General features: G+C 34.7%; 3 protein-coding genes across 3 annotated transcripts; 2 read left to right on the plus strand and 1 right to left on the minus strand.

The window, feature by feature from the left end:
* Nucleotides 1-805: 805 nt before the first annotated feature.
* LOC117214415 (E3 ubiquitin-protein ligase MIB2) lies at nt 806-5,968 on the minus strand. Its single transcript, XM_033460514.1, has 11 exons — nt 5,697-5,968; nt 4,790-5,250; nt 4,597-4,712; nt 3,711-4,312; nt 3,487-3,655; nt 3,142-3,409; nt 2,745-3,056; nt 2,304-2,667; nt 1,917-2,128; nt 1,596-1,837; nt 806-1,356 (listed from the first exon to the last, which is right to left on the minus strand). The coding sequence occupies exons 2-11, from the start codon at nt 5,218-5,220 to the stop codon at nt 1,043-1,045; spliced, it is 3,030 nt and encodes a 1,009-aa protein (XP_033316405.1). The 5' UTR covers nt 5,221-5,250; nt 5,697-5,968; the 3' UTR covers nt 806-1,042.
* Nucleotides 5,969-6,821: 853 nt separating this feature from the next.
* On the plus strand, nt 6,822-10,256 carry LOC117214356. Its single transcript, XM_033460417.1, has 8 exons — nt 6,822-7,305; nt 7,407-7,531; nt 7,614-7,874; nt 7,958-8,152; nt 8,219-8,328; nt 8,393-8,621; nt 8,717-9,045; nt 9,655-10,256. The coding sequence occupies exons 1-8, from the start codon at nt 7,155-7,157 to the stop codon at nt 9,776-9,778; spliced, it is 1,524 nt and encodes a 507-aa protein (XP_033316308.1). The 5' UTR covers nt 6,822-7,154; the 3' UTR covers nt 9,779-10,256.
* A 736-nt stretch (nt 10,257-10,992) lies between these two features.
* On the plus strand, nt 10,993-13,456 carry LOC117214358 (neurogenic locus notch homolog protein 1). The gene is made up of 7 exons (XM_033460420.1): nt 10,993-11,209; nt 11,289-11,400; nt 11,459-11,584; nt 11,659-11,832; nt 12,137-12,390; nt 12,522-12,744; nt 12,952-13,456. Exons 2-7 carry the CDS (start codon nt 11,301-11,303, stop codon nt 13,314-13,316), a joined length of 1,242 nt encoding a protein of 413 aa, XP_033316311.1. The 5' UTR covers nt 10,993-11,209; nt 11,289-11,300; the 3' UTR covers nt 13,317-13,456.
* The last annotated feature ends 460 nt before the right edge of the window (nt 13,457-13,916 follow it).

Below are 13,916 nucleotides of genomic sequence, written 5' to 3' on the forward strand. Positions count from 1 at the left end.
AGTATCGCACATTCTTTGAGAGGATTTTTTCGTATAAATATTATCAATATACTTTTGTTCTATAAAACGATTTGTTCTATTCAGTACTATTAGTGGCACATGTTTTACAATGGACAGCTACCTTTGTCAATTAATCTTTATTATTCTCATTTTATTATTCATATAATCACAAAAGGACTTTATAAATTAATAAGTATAATTTTTTATATTAATTTTGGCTAGAAGCAATATCCTTTGATATCGACTTTTATATATATATATATATATATATATATATATATATATATATATATATATAAAATTATATATATATAATGTGTGTACGTATGTGTGTGTGTGTACTAAATTTTCATACTACTACTAATGTCACATCAACATTACATACAAAATAATAGAAACAGTACATACTCTCTACAATTAATAATAATATACATTGTATATTATGGAAAAGTATTTACGATATGTATGAAAATTTGCAAGTTCATTTACATGAATCTCCATTATACTTAATGGCGTTGTGTTGTTATTCAGTCAAATATGTATTATTAACAAAAAAGAGAATCCCAAAATATTCATCAGAAGTGTAGAGGATATGTATCCTATTTCTATGAACTTTTTGGAATGCTCAATGATGGTTTGATTCCATATCTATAGTACAGAAGAAGGAGGTTTTTACAAAATGCTTATTTTTAACTAATGATAAAAAATGGACGGGATACAACGGGCAAAGTGTCGTTTGTAATCTGAGAAAGAGAAGCACGTGATTATTTTGTTGAAAATAACTACAAATTCGACAAGAAAAAACTGTAAATGTGACACTCACCCACATGACTTCCAAATTTTATTTTTATTTATGGCACAACATTGGTGCGGTTATGGAGACTTGATTAAACATATTTTATTTAAAAAAGGGGATATTGTATATTTTGGCAGTTGTAATTCAGTATTTCATTTTACATGCCAATAATATCACGTATTTAACGTACGAATATTAGGAAGCAAAATAGTCTAGAGGGCGAACAAACGTTTCCAACTTGATTGTCTAATACAAATTAATCTTTTTCGTAATAACTTTGCGACACATGTGACAGGTTTTCAAAGGAGCAGCGCAATGCTCGCAGGCCCCATGACCACATAAGAAGGCGACATTTCGACGGCGTTCCATGCAAATGCTACACATATTAGCTTCCTCCAGATCGGCCACTCTTGTTTCCAAATAACGCAAACGTTCTAAATCCTTATCTTTCTCTCTTTCCTTACCCTGATGATCCTCTTCCTTCTTCCTCTCATCCAATACATTATCTTTCACATTCTCTTCCTGTTTCGTTAAAGGAATATCTCCCGTTGCTTGACCATCTATAACAAATCACAACATAGTAAATTAATAACTTTTATAGGAATATAGAACATATCATTATTATTTTTTAAATTTATTTATTTATTTATTTATTTTTAGCATTATGATGTTTCCTCAACCTGAATTCTACAATTTTATGAAATTTAAAGAAATTGAAGTTAATATAACATTATTACTTGATCATATTAACATATTACTTGATCCTTAATGAGTTGAAGATAATATTTATATAGAGTACCTTGATTAGCTTTCGTTTTGGCAATTCCATGACCACATTGTGCACAATTGATAACAACACTGCTGCCCGGATTAAATCTATTTCCATCTTTCATCGCGTTTGTCACTATACCTAAGCAACTGTGACATTCAGAAGCGTCACCAGAACCTGGAATACATTTTCTCGTTCCACGCACGACTTCCGATTGTAACGCTGTGTCTATCTGATATATGGAAGGCTGAGAAGCAGGAGTATTTTCTATTCTGTAACAAGTTCATATAAAAATAAATTAGATTTGTATATATGTTATACAATCTCATAATCAATCATCAAGTTACTTACTCTAATTGAGTACTCTGACTTTGGTATTGGTAACACCGTAGCAAGTCGGTATGCGGGGCTAATTGGGAATCAGCTTCGAGAAGATCCAATGGCGTCTTGTTCTTTGAATTCTTCACATGTTTCAGTAGTGTACAACTCCTGTCCACACTTACTAGGAAACAAGCTAACGCGAGTTCTGTCTTCGCGCCTTGGCGAGCCAAATTTTGCCATATCTATAGTAAGCATTATTCGAATAACGTAACTAATAAAAAGAAAATTAGAAAGGAAAAACTCAAATAATAATGGATTGTGAGATATTTATTAATAATTAATAATTAATAATCTATAGAACTTAAATAGATAGTGGGAAACCTATTAATAATTATTAATCTAGGAAACATAACATACCGCGTAGATAAGGGGAGAATCCCGACAACTTTCAGGCGTAGGAACCACGTTACTCTGATTGGGACTCTTCACTATAGCAATATGTAGCACCGTATCTCCATCTGCATCCGTGCTAGCAATGTCAGCATTATGATGTACAAGAAACTCCACTAAAGCCCAATGTCCTTGCGAAGTGGCAAGATGCAAAGGGGTCTGTCGGCGATTGTTCCGCAAATCTACTTTCGCATTTCCACCAGTCGGAGAAAGAAGCATGGCGGCTACGTCTTTATGGCCGTTCAAGGCTGCAAGATGCAATGCCGCAAAACCATCTTCTTTTTTAACATCTACAAGATGTCTTGCTCGTGCCACTAATCTTTCTGTTGCACTGTACCAAAGGATGCACATATACTTTCGTAATTAAGTCTCCAGAAGTTTCGTTGCCGAAAAATCTAGTATACTTACTGAGCATTACCCTTCAAGGCAGCATGATGTAACACATTGAAGCCTCGTTTGTTTCTCAAGGTGAAATCCACCCTATCGCACGAACAAAGAGCATCGATTATATCCAGTGCATCTTTCCCGATGGCATCGTGCAATGCTGTGTCTCCGTACGAGTCTTGCAGATTAACGTCGCAATGGTGACGTAATAATACTTTAACACACTGAGCATGTTGTTTGTTCACGGCAACGTGCAGCGCGCTACATTTCCCATTGTTCACAGCGTTAATTGCTGCGCCACGTGATAGAAGTAGCTCCATTATTTCTGGTTGATTGCTATGATATGAAACAAGAAAACTCTTAAAAATATAATTTTGAAATTTATATGATTATTTTAGATTGAATTGATTTCGGAACAAACCCAAAAGCAGCATAGTGAAGAGGCGTGTCTCCGTCCTCGTCTACAGCTCGTAAAGAAGCTCCAGCATCCAGGAGAAGAATACAGAGATCCTTTTGTCCTTGATGAGCCGCCACTTGAAGACAGGTCTTTTTACCACCTCCTGGGCCGCCAGCTCTTGCATCTACTCTACCAGGATACTTTTTGAGAAATTCTTGAACTGCAGAGACTCCAGCCTCACCTCTGGCTGCATCTCTTAATAATTTTTCAACCTCTGTGTCCACACCTTCAGCTATATAAGCAATAATAAATTGACAATACTTATACATACGCATATATTTAAATAATCTGTGATTAATGGAAGTGTACTTGTCCAATCTCGACTTCTATTCGCTTCATCCTGTAGAGCAACAGTTTCAGTTCCAGGAGGAACGGATGTGACGCTTAAAGGATTGAACGTCCATGTATGACCATCTAAAGCTACTCTTAAATCTCCGTCAGAATATATTTTGATTACTTTCCCGGTTTTTCCTAGAGCCTACAAATATTCTTACTATAAAGTTTAGTGACTATTAGAAAATCAATAAACTTACATTTTTCATCACGTCTATCCATTCTCCATGACCTCGTTGATAGAGTTTAACCGCGGATAAGTCAGTTTTCACTCTAACTATGTCGCCTAAAGAAAAACTGCCTTTGCTGGTGACTTTTGTTAATGCGCCCGGGTGAAATGTCCATCTGTTGTTGCACCCCTCAAATTGTACACGTATATCTCCCTTATCTGTGATACGGTGAACTCTGCCGATCTTTCCTATATATTCGGCCATGCGTGGATTCCAACCACCGTGACCTTCTTGCATCTCTTTGAGTGTCTCTACTGCAACCAATACTTTTATTTTGTCCCCAACGTTGAAAGTTGAGTGGCGTGGACTAGATACAGCAAAAGGAACACCATTCCTTGTCGGTGTTACGTTGGCTCCGTTGTCCGGTACGGTCATTATCGGTTGTCCAAGGAGTGGGAGGTGCTCCTTATAGTATGTGCCAGCCATAGCTTCCTCCACATAACATAAATCTACGCAACCCTTGTACCCGAGTCGGTAAACGTTTGTGCTGCCTTTAGACCATGATACAGTGGCCACTGAACGACTACTTTCGTTATCCCATCCACGTATATCCATGACTCTGCCAGTTTTTCCTAAGTGCCAAATATATTGTGTATCTAAGATTTCCTTATTACAATGTTGTTATGAATACATATTTATACAAATGTGGATATTTATGCAAATTCATATTTTTACAAAGATAATTAGAAAAATGGAATCTAGGAAGAAAATTGGTTTAGGTACTGAATATCATAATGAATATCATGCTTTGAATATTTTATATATTTCTGCATGTTACTGTGTATCTTTGCACTTTCAAATTTCCTAACAGTGCATAAACATTCACAATGTAGTTATAAGCATAAATATGTGATACCTCTTCCTCCATCTTGATTTCCCCATTCCCAATCAGGACCGCGAATAACTTTGGCCCCTATAAATATTCCTTTTAAAGGAATCTTGGTGCAGCCTTCTCTGGGATTCAATTGAACTCTATATATCAAATAATTAAGTTTATAAGGTGGCTTGTATATCTAATCAAATAAGAATGTAATCTTGAAAAAACTTACCCCACGGAGTTGGCTGTTTGATATCTTTCAAAACAATGGCTCAGATCATGTACTTCAGCCATGTAGCACTGAGTACATAAATCATAGTCACAACATTGCATGCATTTCCATCTAATACCAATTATCCCATGTCTTTTACATCCATCACATATGATATTTGCATGCTTAACTCCTGTGGCTGCATTATCGAATACCAAAAGGTCATAAGCTCCCTGGTATCCAATTCTATAATTGCTTCTGGATCCATGGTCCCATTGAACAATGACAGTTTTATCTGGTGTCCTATCTGATGGATTTGGACTGGAAGCAGAGTTGCCAAAGGAGGGAGGTTTGCCAATTTCTACGACTGTTCCTGCATGACCTTCTCCACCATCTTGGTCATCCCACTTCCAATCCTGTCCACGAACTACCCTCAAGCCAACTTCTAACATCTCCAAGTACACGTGATACTATATGTGACCCTCTAAAAAATTAATAAAGTGCAAGTTGTTTTATAAAGAATATACATTCATCATGCAAGATTAAATATTCATTGCATTGAAGAATCCTATCATATAACTGTAGTTTCTCTACACTCAATTCATTTTTATGAAATTTTAAATCTGCAATAACACATTATATTTTGAAGCAGTTAAATAATATGTTACACTAATTTAAACTTATTATTGTTCAGAATGCAACTCATATTTTTTACCATACTTTTCAAATTATATATGTCATTACTCAAATTTTTTAGAGAATAGAAACTTATGAAAGGAATCATTATTTATTCATTTGTATAGGAAACTTCGCTCGGTGCATGGAAAATTCCAGTGTGTCATTGCAATAAGATAAATTGCATGTTTTTGAAAAAGGAAAGAAACAATTGGAAATCGTATACATTCGGGTTGCAAGCATACGCACGTACCTGAAACGGTCAAACCTAGTACAATATATTTTATGAATCATATGCACGCGTGTGATTTTTCACGTAGCTTGGTGAATCTCGAATAGCGAGTAAATGCAACGAGACGAACGCGTACGAAAGAACTCGGCGACGATTTCTCGTATTCGACAACATCATTAGCAAGGACCACGAAGGTTCATTTCGATATCAATCTGCGTCCGTGTCAACGATCGTAACCTCATAACTCGGGGGCTAGTCGAAGGCGCCTCTTTCGAGTGATCGCCGAGGCTAATGGAAAACTAGCGAGACAGGCATTTTTTCTAAACTATATCTGTGGCATACCAAATGTGAGATTTTTTGAAAGATGTCTACGTATTTTTATGCATTTATGAGAAATGTAAAAAAATGTATAAAATATTTAGAGCATGGCATTTGTTATAATGTTTACAGAGGGGAACAAATCTCTTCTTAGGTTCTACTTCTTTAGTTGTGTTTCTAAAAATTTTAATTTGCATAAACTAGATTATGGATTCTTATACATTTATAGGAAATTCAAAACTGCGAACATGCACAAAACGCATATAATATACAAAAAATATATAAAATATCTGAAGTAGAGTATTTGTTCTAATATTCAGCGAGTAAAACAAATCTTTTCTAAGGTTCTATTTCCTTTTTCATGTTCATAAAAATTTTAATTTGCATAAAGTACACTACGTACATTTATACATTTACAGTAAATTAAAAATTGCCAGAAGCACAAAATGTATATGATATAAAAAAGTATATAAAATATCCAAAGGATGGCACTCATTATACTCGATACTCATAATTTTACTCTATCAAATTGATTAATTAATTAACGATACTAAAAATAATTCCTTTTTTTCCTATCAAATTCGAAGAATTATTTAGGGCGAATTTCGCTCCTTTTTCGTGAAATTGTTATTTGTCAGACCTATTACACGATTTATTCTCTAAATATCGTTCAAAAATATTCTATCACAAGTGATTTAATGAGACTAAATATAACTCGAATTTTATTAAAGATAAGAAATTATATATAAAAGGAGTACAAAGATTTTTCTTTTTATCAAATTCCTCTTTTTTTTTCATATTTTATTCCTCACGTTTGGTTAGTACATAGTTCCAATTTGAAGAGCGGATGGTGAGATATTAACCAACTTCTCGCGTTTACCATCGATCGTAGTCGATTACAAGAGGGATTTGCTGTGGATAAATTTGTTAGGCCGACTTTTGATGTTCTGTTTATGAGGCGGCACGCGTTTTATTGTGAATAACGGACCTAACGGACTCAGCGGAATTACTGAACTTATGTGGTAAAATACGCACGACCACCAAGTGTGCGTCTCGAATCTTACTACGGGTACGGTTCCCCACACCGTACGGTGCCATCGTCGTCGTTTAATATAACCTCAAAGTGACCACATAGTCAAGAAAATTTTAGCCGGGGAAAGCATGAATTCTTTGGCAGGTGATGGAAGTGGAGACGGGGACGTAGAACGACGTGGAACCGGACGTGGTCGTGGTAGGGGTCCGTGGACTTCCAGCCCTCAGGATATCCCCATTTTAAGGAGACCCCATCATGCTACATCTGGAATGCAAACAGGTTGCTATGATTTATGAGAAGACTTCTTCAAAGTTGTCATGCTATTTATGCTGGATTTCTTTGTACTTTATTGCTTTACGGTTGTGGCTTTTTAACTATAGGGTCAGTAGAATCAAGAAGCATGGAACAGGGCAAATTGGATAAGTCTTTCGATGATATTATCCAGAACTCTACATTGTCAGTTCATGCAGCTGAGTTTGTTCCAAAGTCATATCCCGTTAAGCAGGTAGTGTTTATTTTCTATTGGTTACATTGGTTATTTGATTGGAGTAACTGTGAAAAATGTTTGTATTTGTTTGATGGTACAGCGTCATCAACAACAGATATATATACATAAACACTCAGTTCAAGATAGGTTACAAATGGCACGTGAAATACCTCTCCACGCACAAATGCAGCAAAATCCTGCGTATAATTATGATACTTCTCGACATTATCAGCAAGCAGAGCAAGTTCAACAGTTTGATAACCTTTTACAACATCAACAGCAGGAGCAGGATCAGCGACCAAATATGCAAGATTATGGTCGTTTTGATGATGGTTCAGGAGATTACAGAGACAAACATCAGGTTCATACTTTGAAAATATGTTACGAAAATTAATAGAAGTCAAATAATTAATTTAATTTAATTTATTTATTGTTTATTAATAGGACTCGAATATAGAAGACGATAATTATTTAATTGAATTTGCAAACATAACACAGAATTTAATGAGTGTTATACATTCGTTGATATTAAATCCAGGGCATTTCACTTTGATCGTGCCACCGCTCATAAATAATCTTAGGCCTTATTTACTAATTCCTAGTCAATTTCAAGAAATTATGAAGATAATAATTCAACAGGTATATTCTTGTTCTTTTTTCATTAATTGAAAAGAAAGTTGTATTGATGCATGAAATTATTTCTAGTCTATAAATGAGGGTAATTTCCGGTACAGTGGTGCTCGACTTTGCGCCTCTTTGGACAATAGTTTGACTCCCATAGAACAGACATCTTTCAGATGGACTTTGTATACTTTGTGAGTTATTAAATGCTAATGAAGTATTTAAATTTTCGATTTAATAAGTGCAAGTTGGCAATAGGTGTAAAAGTGAAACAGACAGTCAAGCTTCCAACTGGCAACAGAAGGAGAATCACACAGAGGAAGAACAGAAGAAGTGTCATGGGTTGATATTACTTCTAGCTGAATTGGTTACTCAAATGGATCACGCTTCTGCGTTTACTTTAGGAAACTTATTAATTCAGTTTATTATTATTATATTAAAAAATCCCGCGCCGAATTCTGTCAAGAACATCTGCCAAGCGCTTAAGGTATATAACATGTGAAAAAGAAACATGTGTAAGAAATCTAGAATCCAAGAATTTTCTTGAATTCATTGTGTTAATTTTTCCAATATGGTTTACAGTTGGCAGGACAAACTTTAGAAAAGGATAAAGTTGAATGTCGACGCAAAGAGATGGAGAACATGATGCGAGCTTTAACGGAAATTGTAACGGAAGGTAGAGTGGATTCACACATAGGACATATGGTACATAGTGTCCACGAATTGAGAAACGGAAACTGGGGTCAGAGTTCTGATAATTCCACGACAGTAGAATCAATAGAGCCATTAGATCCCAACCAGGCCATCGATGAACCAGTTTTATACGGTCCTGACGGCAAGCTATTAACCCCGGAGGAAAATAAATTCTTAGAAGAAGTTGCCGATAGCACAATGAACATAGAAGACCACATGTATGTACATATAATTAATCAAATGTTATATATATATTTTCTTTAGCAGTATTGTGTAGTTTTCTAGGTAAATTTACTACTGCATACAATTCTCTGGTTAGGTCGCTGGAGTGATTGTTTTATCTTGTAACTCTGACATACTATTTCTTCTGTTATGGAGTTAATTCTAAACTTTTTATATATTCCATGGTGTATTAATTTACCATGATGAATTAATTACAATCTAATGCTCTTAATTTAGTTATGTGACTTGTAGCTGCCTGTAATTCAAGTTTTGTTTCAATACACACGCATAGATACAGATTCACAGTCACTTTATATATGCAGTGAAAGACACAAGTATTCCCACAGTTGGAATATAGAAATAAAAAGATTTATATTTTCTATATAATTAAATATATCCAAACATATGCAATTGTATATTATAATAGACATTTATAAATAATTGAATTATATGATAAATTGTAAATTGTATAATAAATGTACACAAATATTGGCATTATTGATAATATTTGAATATATTTAGTAATGTAAAAAATATTGTTCATTTTATTTCTATATTCCGACTGACGAATACTTTTGTCCCTTACCGTATGAATACTTTTACAGCATATCGGAACAGGGATATGAAGGTGAAGAACCATGGATGTCGGAGGACGACGACATGGATGCAGCATACGAAGAGTTTCTGAAGAATCTTCCGAAGCAGATTAAAAATCAGACAAAAAAATAATCGGGGACACACGATGATGGTTACCTACTATAAGTCATTATTGTGTAATTTCGTCTCATAGTTGGTACTATGAGGGTGGTTTCCTAAATTTCGTCCGAAAATTTTTATAATGTAAAACGAAGCGCAGACTAAATCGAATGGTATGCCGGAAGCTTTTTTTTCATTTGTACAATAGATCATCGGATAGATTTCGAGTTAGGTTTCGAGTTTTTATTTACGAATATACTCTAGGAAACCATATCGTTTCAATTATAATTTTTCGCGCAGACATCTATAATAAATTGTTTTCTTTTTTTTAAACTCATGTATCACATTTATAATCGTGCACACAGTTTCTTAAATTTAGCAATGAATATTGCAAAAGTTTGTTCCTAGGACGAAAGACGGTATAATCTATTTGTCTATGATATACAAGTTTATTATTAAGTTATTTAAATTATTGTAATAAATCAGCCAAACAAATAAGATAAAATATTAATCATTGTCTTCATCATTTTGAGAGTCTATTACGATCATTATTAAGAGAATTTTGGTATCTAACTAATTTTCTTGCAGGTATCATAATTGGGCAGATATGTTTATAGTCTTTCCTTGTTTGCATAATACAGTTTTATAACTTACGAGTGATTTTTAATTCGACGACCTTTGAGAGTTCGATTTTTTAATCTGATTTTTTAAAACGATTACGCATATAACGACCTTTGCGTCGATGATCGTAATGTGCACGTGGAACCAGCGACACTGGCAGGTCCATTTTTGGCGCGAAAGGATGATTGCCCATCGAACAGTAGACTTGCAATACGATTACTCACGCTCTCTGTATTTAATCTGTAACACGGTGCTTTTTTCGAATATATTTATCCCGTCATTGGGTCTACATTCCGACCAATGAAAGTCGATCTATTAAAAAAAGAATAGTTGATTTATTATGTAATTAAAGCATCGAACTCTACCGCAATTTGTTAGGATGTTATTTATTAATTTATACGATCGATATATTTATATTTGATTAGAAGAAAATTTTGTAACGAGATATATCATGTACCAATAAAAATAAAAAGGAAATATGTCATTTTTATTAGGATAAAGATGGAGTCATTGCTGATTGTTTTTTTTGCACCTCGTTAATTAGCAAAGTAAATAGCTCCCGATTATGTTGGATGAACTTGAGATAATATTTTTCGGAGTGTTTCTTTGCTTACTCGAAGAAAAAGATGATCTTCTGAAGTAATTTACATTGGAAGTGGTCTAGCGTAGGCGAGACCCATCGAAGGATCGTCAGGGGCACGCGTAGGCAAAATTCAAACTGGGACTGAAGGTTGTAGGAGGTGGGGTTTTCCTCGTATTCAAACTCACGCTTATCTCCACATTCACTGAGAACCTGTTACTTCACCTGGTTCGGTCTTCAAACACGGTCACTCTTCGTTCGAGGTAATATTTTTTTAACTATACCTATGAATTAAATGAATTCATCATAGTTTTGAAAATTTAATGAAAATGTCTTTTTCAGGCTACTAAAAAAATGAAATACTTACAGACCGCAGTTTTACTTCTTCTTTCGCTATTCGCAATCACTAACGGTGGATATTATCATTCCAAGATATTGTCACCTGACAATATTGGTAAGTCAAGCTAAATAATTTATAGATTGTTTCGTTAAAGTATCTTAATATTTTTTAGGCTGTGAAACGTATACTTGTGGAGTTAATGCAAGATGTACTGTTAGCGAAGGCAGACCAGTTTGTTCTTGTATGAATTTGCACATGGGGGACCCTCTTTCTCGCTGTACCAGGGTGGAATGTTTAAGTGAGTGTCTATATAAAAGATTTGAATGTTTAAGTATATTAAAAAAGATTTTTAATTATGTACCTAATTTCTAGTTAATGAGGATTGCATTGGAAGCAGAGTATGTACTAATAACAGATGTATAGATGCCTGCGATGGTCTGTGTGGCGTGAACGCGTTATGCAAAACCAAAAATCACATTCCAACGTGTTATTGTCCTACGGGGCACATGGGAGACCCTTTCACTTCTTGCCGTGCAGCTGACCCTCGTAAGTAATACTTTCGTATATGTTTCTATGCATATAAAACTATACTCCTACTATAAACATCACAAAAGTTATGAAATATAAGTTTAAAGATTTAAAAAGAAATTAATATTGATGGAAAACTTGTATGTCTACAAGCGACTGTAATGTAAAAAATATTTTTTTCGAGAATATCGGTTAGTAATTGTTTTGTAGAAGTTTTAAATTTTAGATTAATCCTACTTTTGCGTCACTCAGTATTTGGTATACATGAAACAGAATATCCTTCGAGACAAGTGTGACTTAAATATTAATGAAACTTTTTTAGAGGCTGCCTGCAAGCCGAGTCCTTGTGGAGCTAATACCAAATGCGAGGTAGTGAATGAGGTTCCTGTTTGCAGTTGCCTTCCGGGTTATAGAGGATCTCCTTTAACTGGTTGCCGCCACGAGTGCGAAAGTGACAGTGAATGCCCGAATCATCTTGCCTGCTCGTCTAATTTCAGATGTGAAAATCCATGCCAATGCGGTGAGAATGCGGAATGTCACGTTATTAATCATCAAGCCATGTGTAGTTGTCCAACTGTGAGTATTGTTCGACAAATTTCAGATTATTTTTTATTCAATGATCAATGTATAACGAAAATTGAGAAAGATTTATATTTACAATTAGAATTTTTGTCATTTGTAACACTACTTTTTTTGCAAAATTGTAGAACTGGTTGGGAAATGCGTTCGTAGCCTGTCGTCCGGAATGTACCACGCACTTAGAGTGTTCAGGGAACAAACCAGCTTGTCTAAATCAGAAATGCGTGAACCCTTGTGACGGAGTATGTGGTGTGAATGCAGATTGCAATGTGCGAGGCATAACTCCAGTTTGTAGTTGCCCAAAACACATGACTGGCAATCCTTTCGTTAGCTGTAGATTATTCGAAGCACGTAAGTAAACTTAATCGTGTACAGTGTTCCAAAAAATCAAGGTTAATATCTCAGATCTCCACTACCAAACTAAAAATATTTAAACTCAAACTCTTCAAGGTTTACTTCAACTTTTTGAAACAAATTTATATGAATTGCAAATTTATTGAAGCAAATTTAGCAAATGTATATGAATTGATACATGATTAAATTTATTAATATCCATAGGAGATCTGTGCGAACCTAATCCTTGTGGAACCAATGCAATATGTACTCCTGGCCATGACAACACTGGGAAGGAAAGACCAATATGCACGTGTCCCTCAGGATATATAGGGAACGCTCTAACTAGTTGTCAACGTGGAGAATGCTTCACTGACAGCGAATGTCCAGATAATAAGGCGTGCATTGACTACTCTTGCCAAAATCCTTGCACTGGGAAAGAGTGTGGACCATCAGCTACTTGCACACCCAGGCGGCATATCGCGGTGTGTACTTGCCCGGATGGGACTCGTGGAGATGCTCTTTTCACTTGCAATCCAATTGATAGTAGAGCGGTATACAATTATGGCAGGGCTTATAGATATCATTAATTCATTTCACGGATATTTCCTGTATAGTGTTATTACAGGGTTAAGTTTGAAGAGAGTATATATTCATTAATGTCATTAATTAGTTAAACTAAAAATGTACATAATTGACTATATGAAATAAACATGATCAAAGCAGTTTATCAAGTTCACCGTTCTTCAATCGCAATTTATTTTTCCTATTGGAGGAAATACAATTATATCATTGGCTTAGATAAAATTGAAGTGTGAGTAATTCTAAATTGAACTTGCACCATGCACATAATGAACACATTTAATGCGTTTCTTCCGCACGTTATCAGATCCAAAATCAGATAACTGTACAAATCGCATAACGTTCTTCAAATACAATTTATCTTAAAAATAAACGCATCGATTACTACTAAACTACAAATATTTCTGCAAATATTTAAGTGTACGTAAAAATTCTATATTTACTAAATAAATATACAGATTATTGCTAGACTGCAAATATTTCTGCATTTACATATAAAAATTACAAATATATTAAATTCCTTTTCAACATTTATTTTTTATTTTTATTTTAATTTATGCTCTTTCTCATGACATATGGCTGTTTACGGTTTCGTAATTACGTGTTCT

The sequence above is a fragment of the Bombus bifarius genome, unplaced genomic scaffold (genome assembly GCF_011952205.1).
Source record: "Bombus bifarius isolate JDL3187 unplaced genomic scaffold, Bbif_JDL3187 scf7180000009200, whole genome shotgun sequence".
NCBI lineage: Eukaryota > Metazoa > Arthropoda > Insecta > Hymenoptera > Apidae > Bombus > Bombus bifarius.

What these genes read in the sequence shown, in the direction of transcription:
- LOC117214356 (XM_033460417.1), top strand. Translation starts at nt 7,155, where the DNA reads ATGAATTCTTTGGCAGGTGATGGAAGTGGAGACGGGGACGTAGAACGA. An exon ending in TACATCTGGAATGCAAACAG is followed by an intron (nt 7,306 to 7,406) that starts GTTGCTATGATT and finishes TTTTAACTATAG; the next exon opens with GGTCAGTAGAATCAAGAAGC. An exon ending in ATGAACATAGAAGACCACAT is followed by an intron (nt 9,046 to 9,654) that starts GTATGTACATAT and finishes ATACTTTTACAG; the next exon opens with CATATCGGAACAGGGATATG.
- LOC117214358 (XM_033460420.1), top strand. Translation starts at nt 11,301, where the DNA reads ATGAAATACTTACAGACCGCAGTTTTACTTCTTCTTTCGCTATTCGCA. An exon ending in ATTGTCACCTGACAATATTG is followed by an intron (nt 11,401 to 11,458) that starts GTAAGTCAAGCT and finishes AATATTTTTTAG; the next exon opens with GCTGTGAAACGTATACTTGT. An exon ending in CCATGTGTAGTTGTCCAACT is followed by an intron (nt 12,391 to 12,521) that starts GTGAGTATTGTT and finishes GCAAAATTGTAG; the next exon opens with AACTGGTTGGGAAATGCGTT.
- LOC117214415 (XM_033460514.1), bottom strand. Translation starts at nt 5,220, where the DNA reads ATGTTAGAAGTTGGCTTGAGGGTAGTTCGTGGACAGGATTGGAAGTGG. An exon ending in CTTCACTATGCTGCTTTTGG is followed by an intron (nt 3,057 to 3,141) that starts GTTTGTTCCGAA and finishes TTCATATCATAG; the next exon opens with CAATCAACCAGAAATAATGG. An exon ending in CAAAACGAAAGCTAATCAAG is followed by an intron (nt 1,357 to 1,595) that starts GTACTCTATATA and finishes GATTTGTTATAG; the next exon opens with ATGGTCAAGCAACGGGAGAT.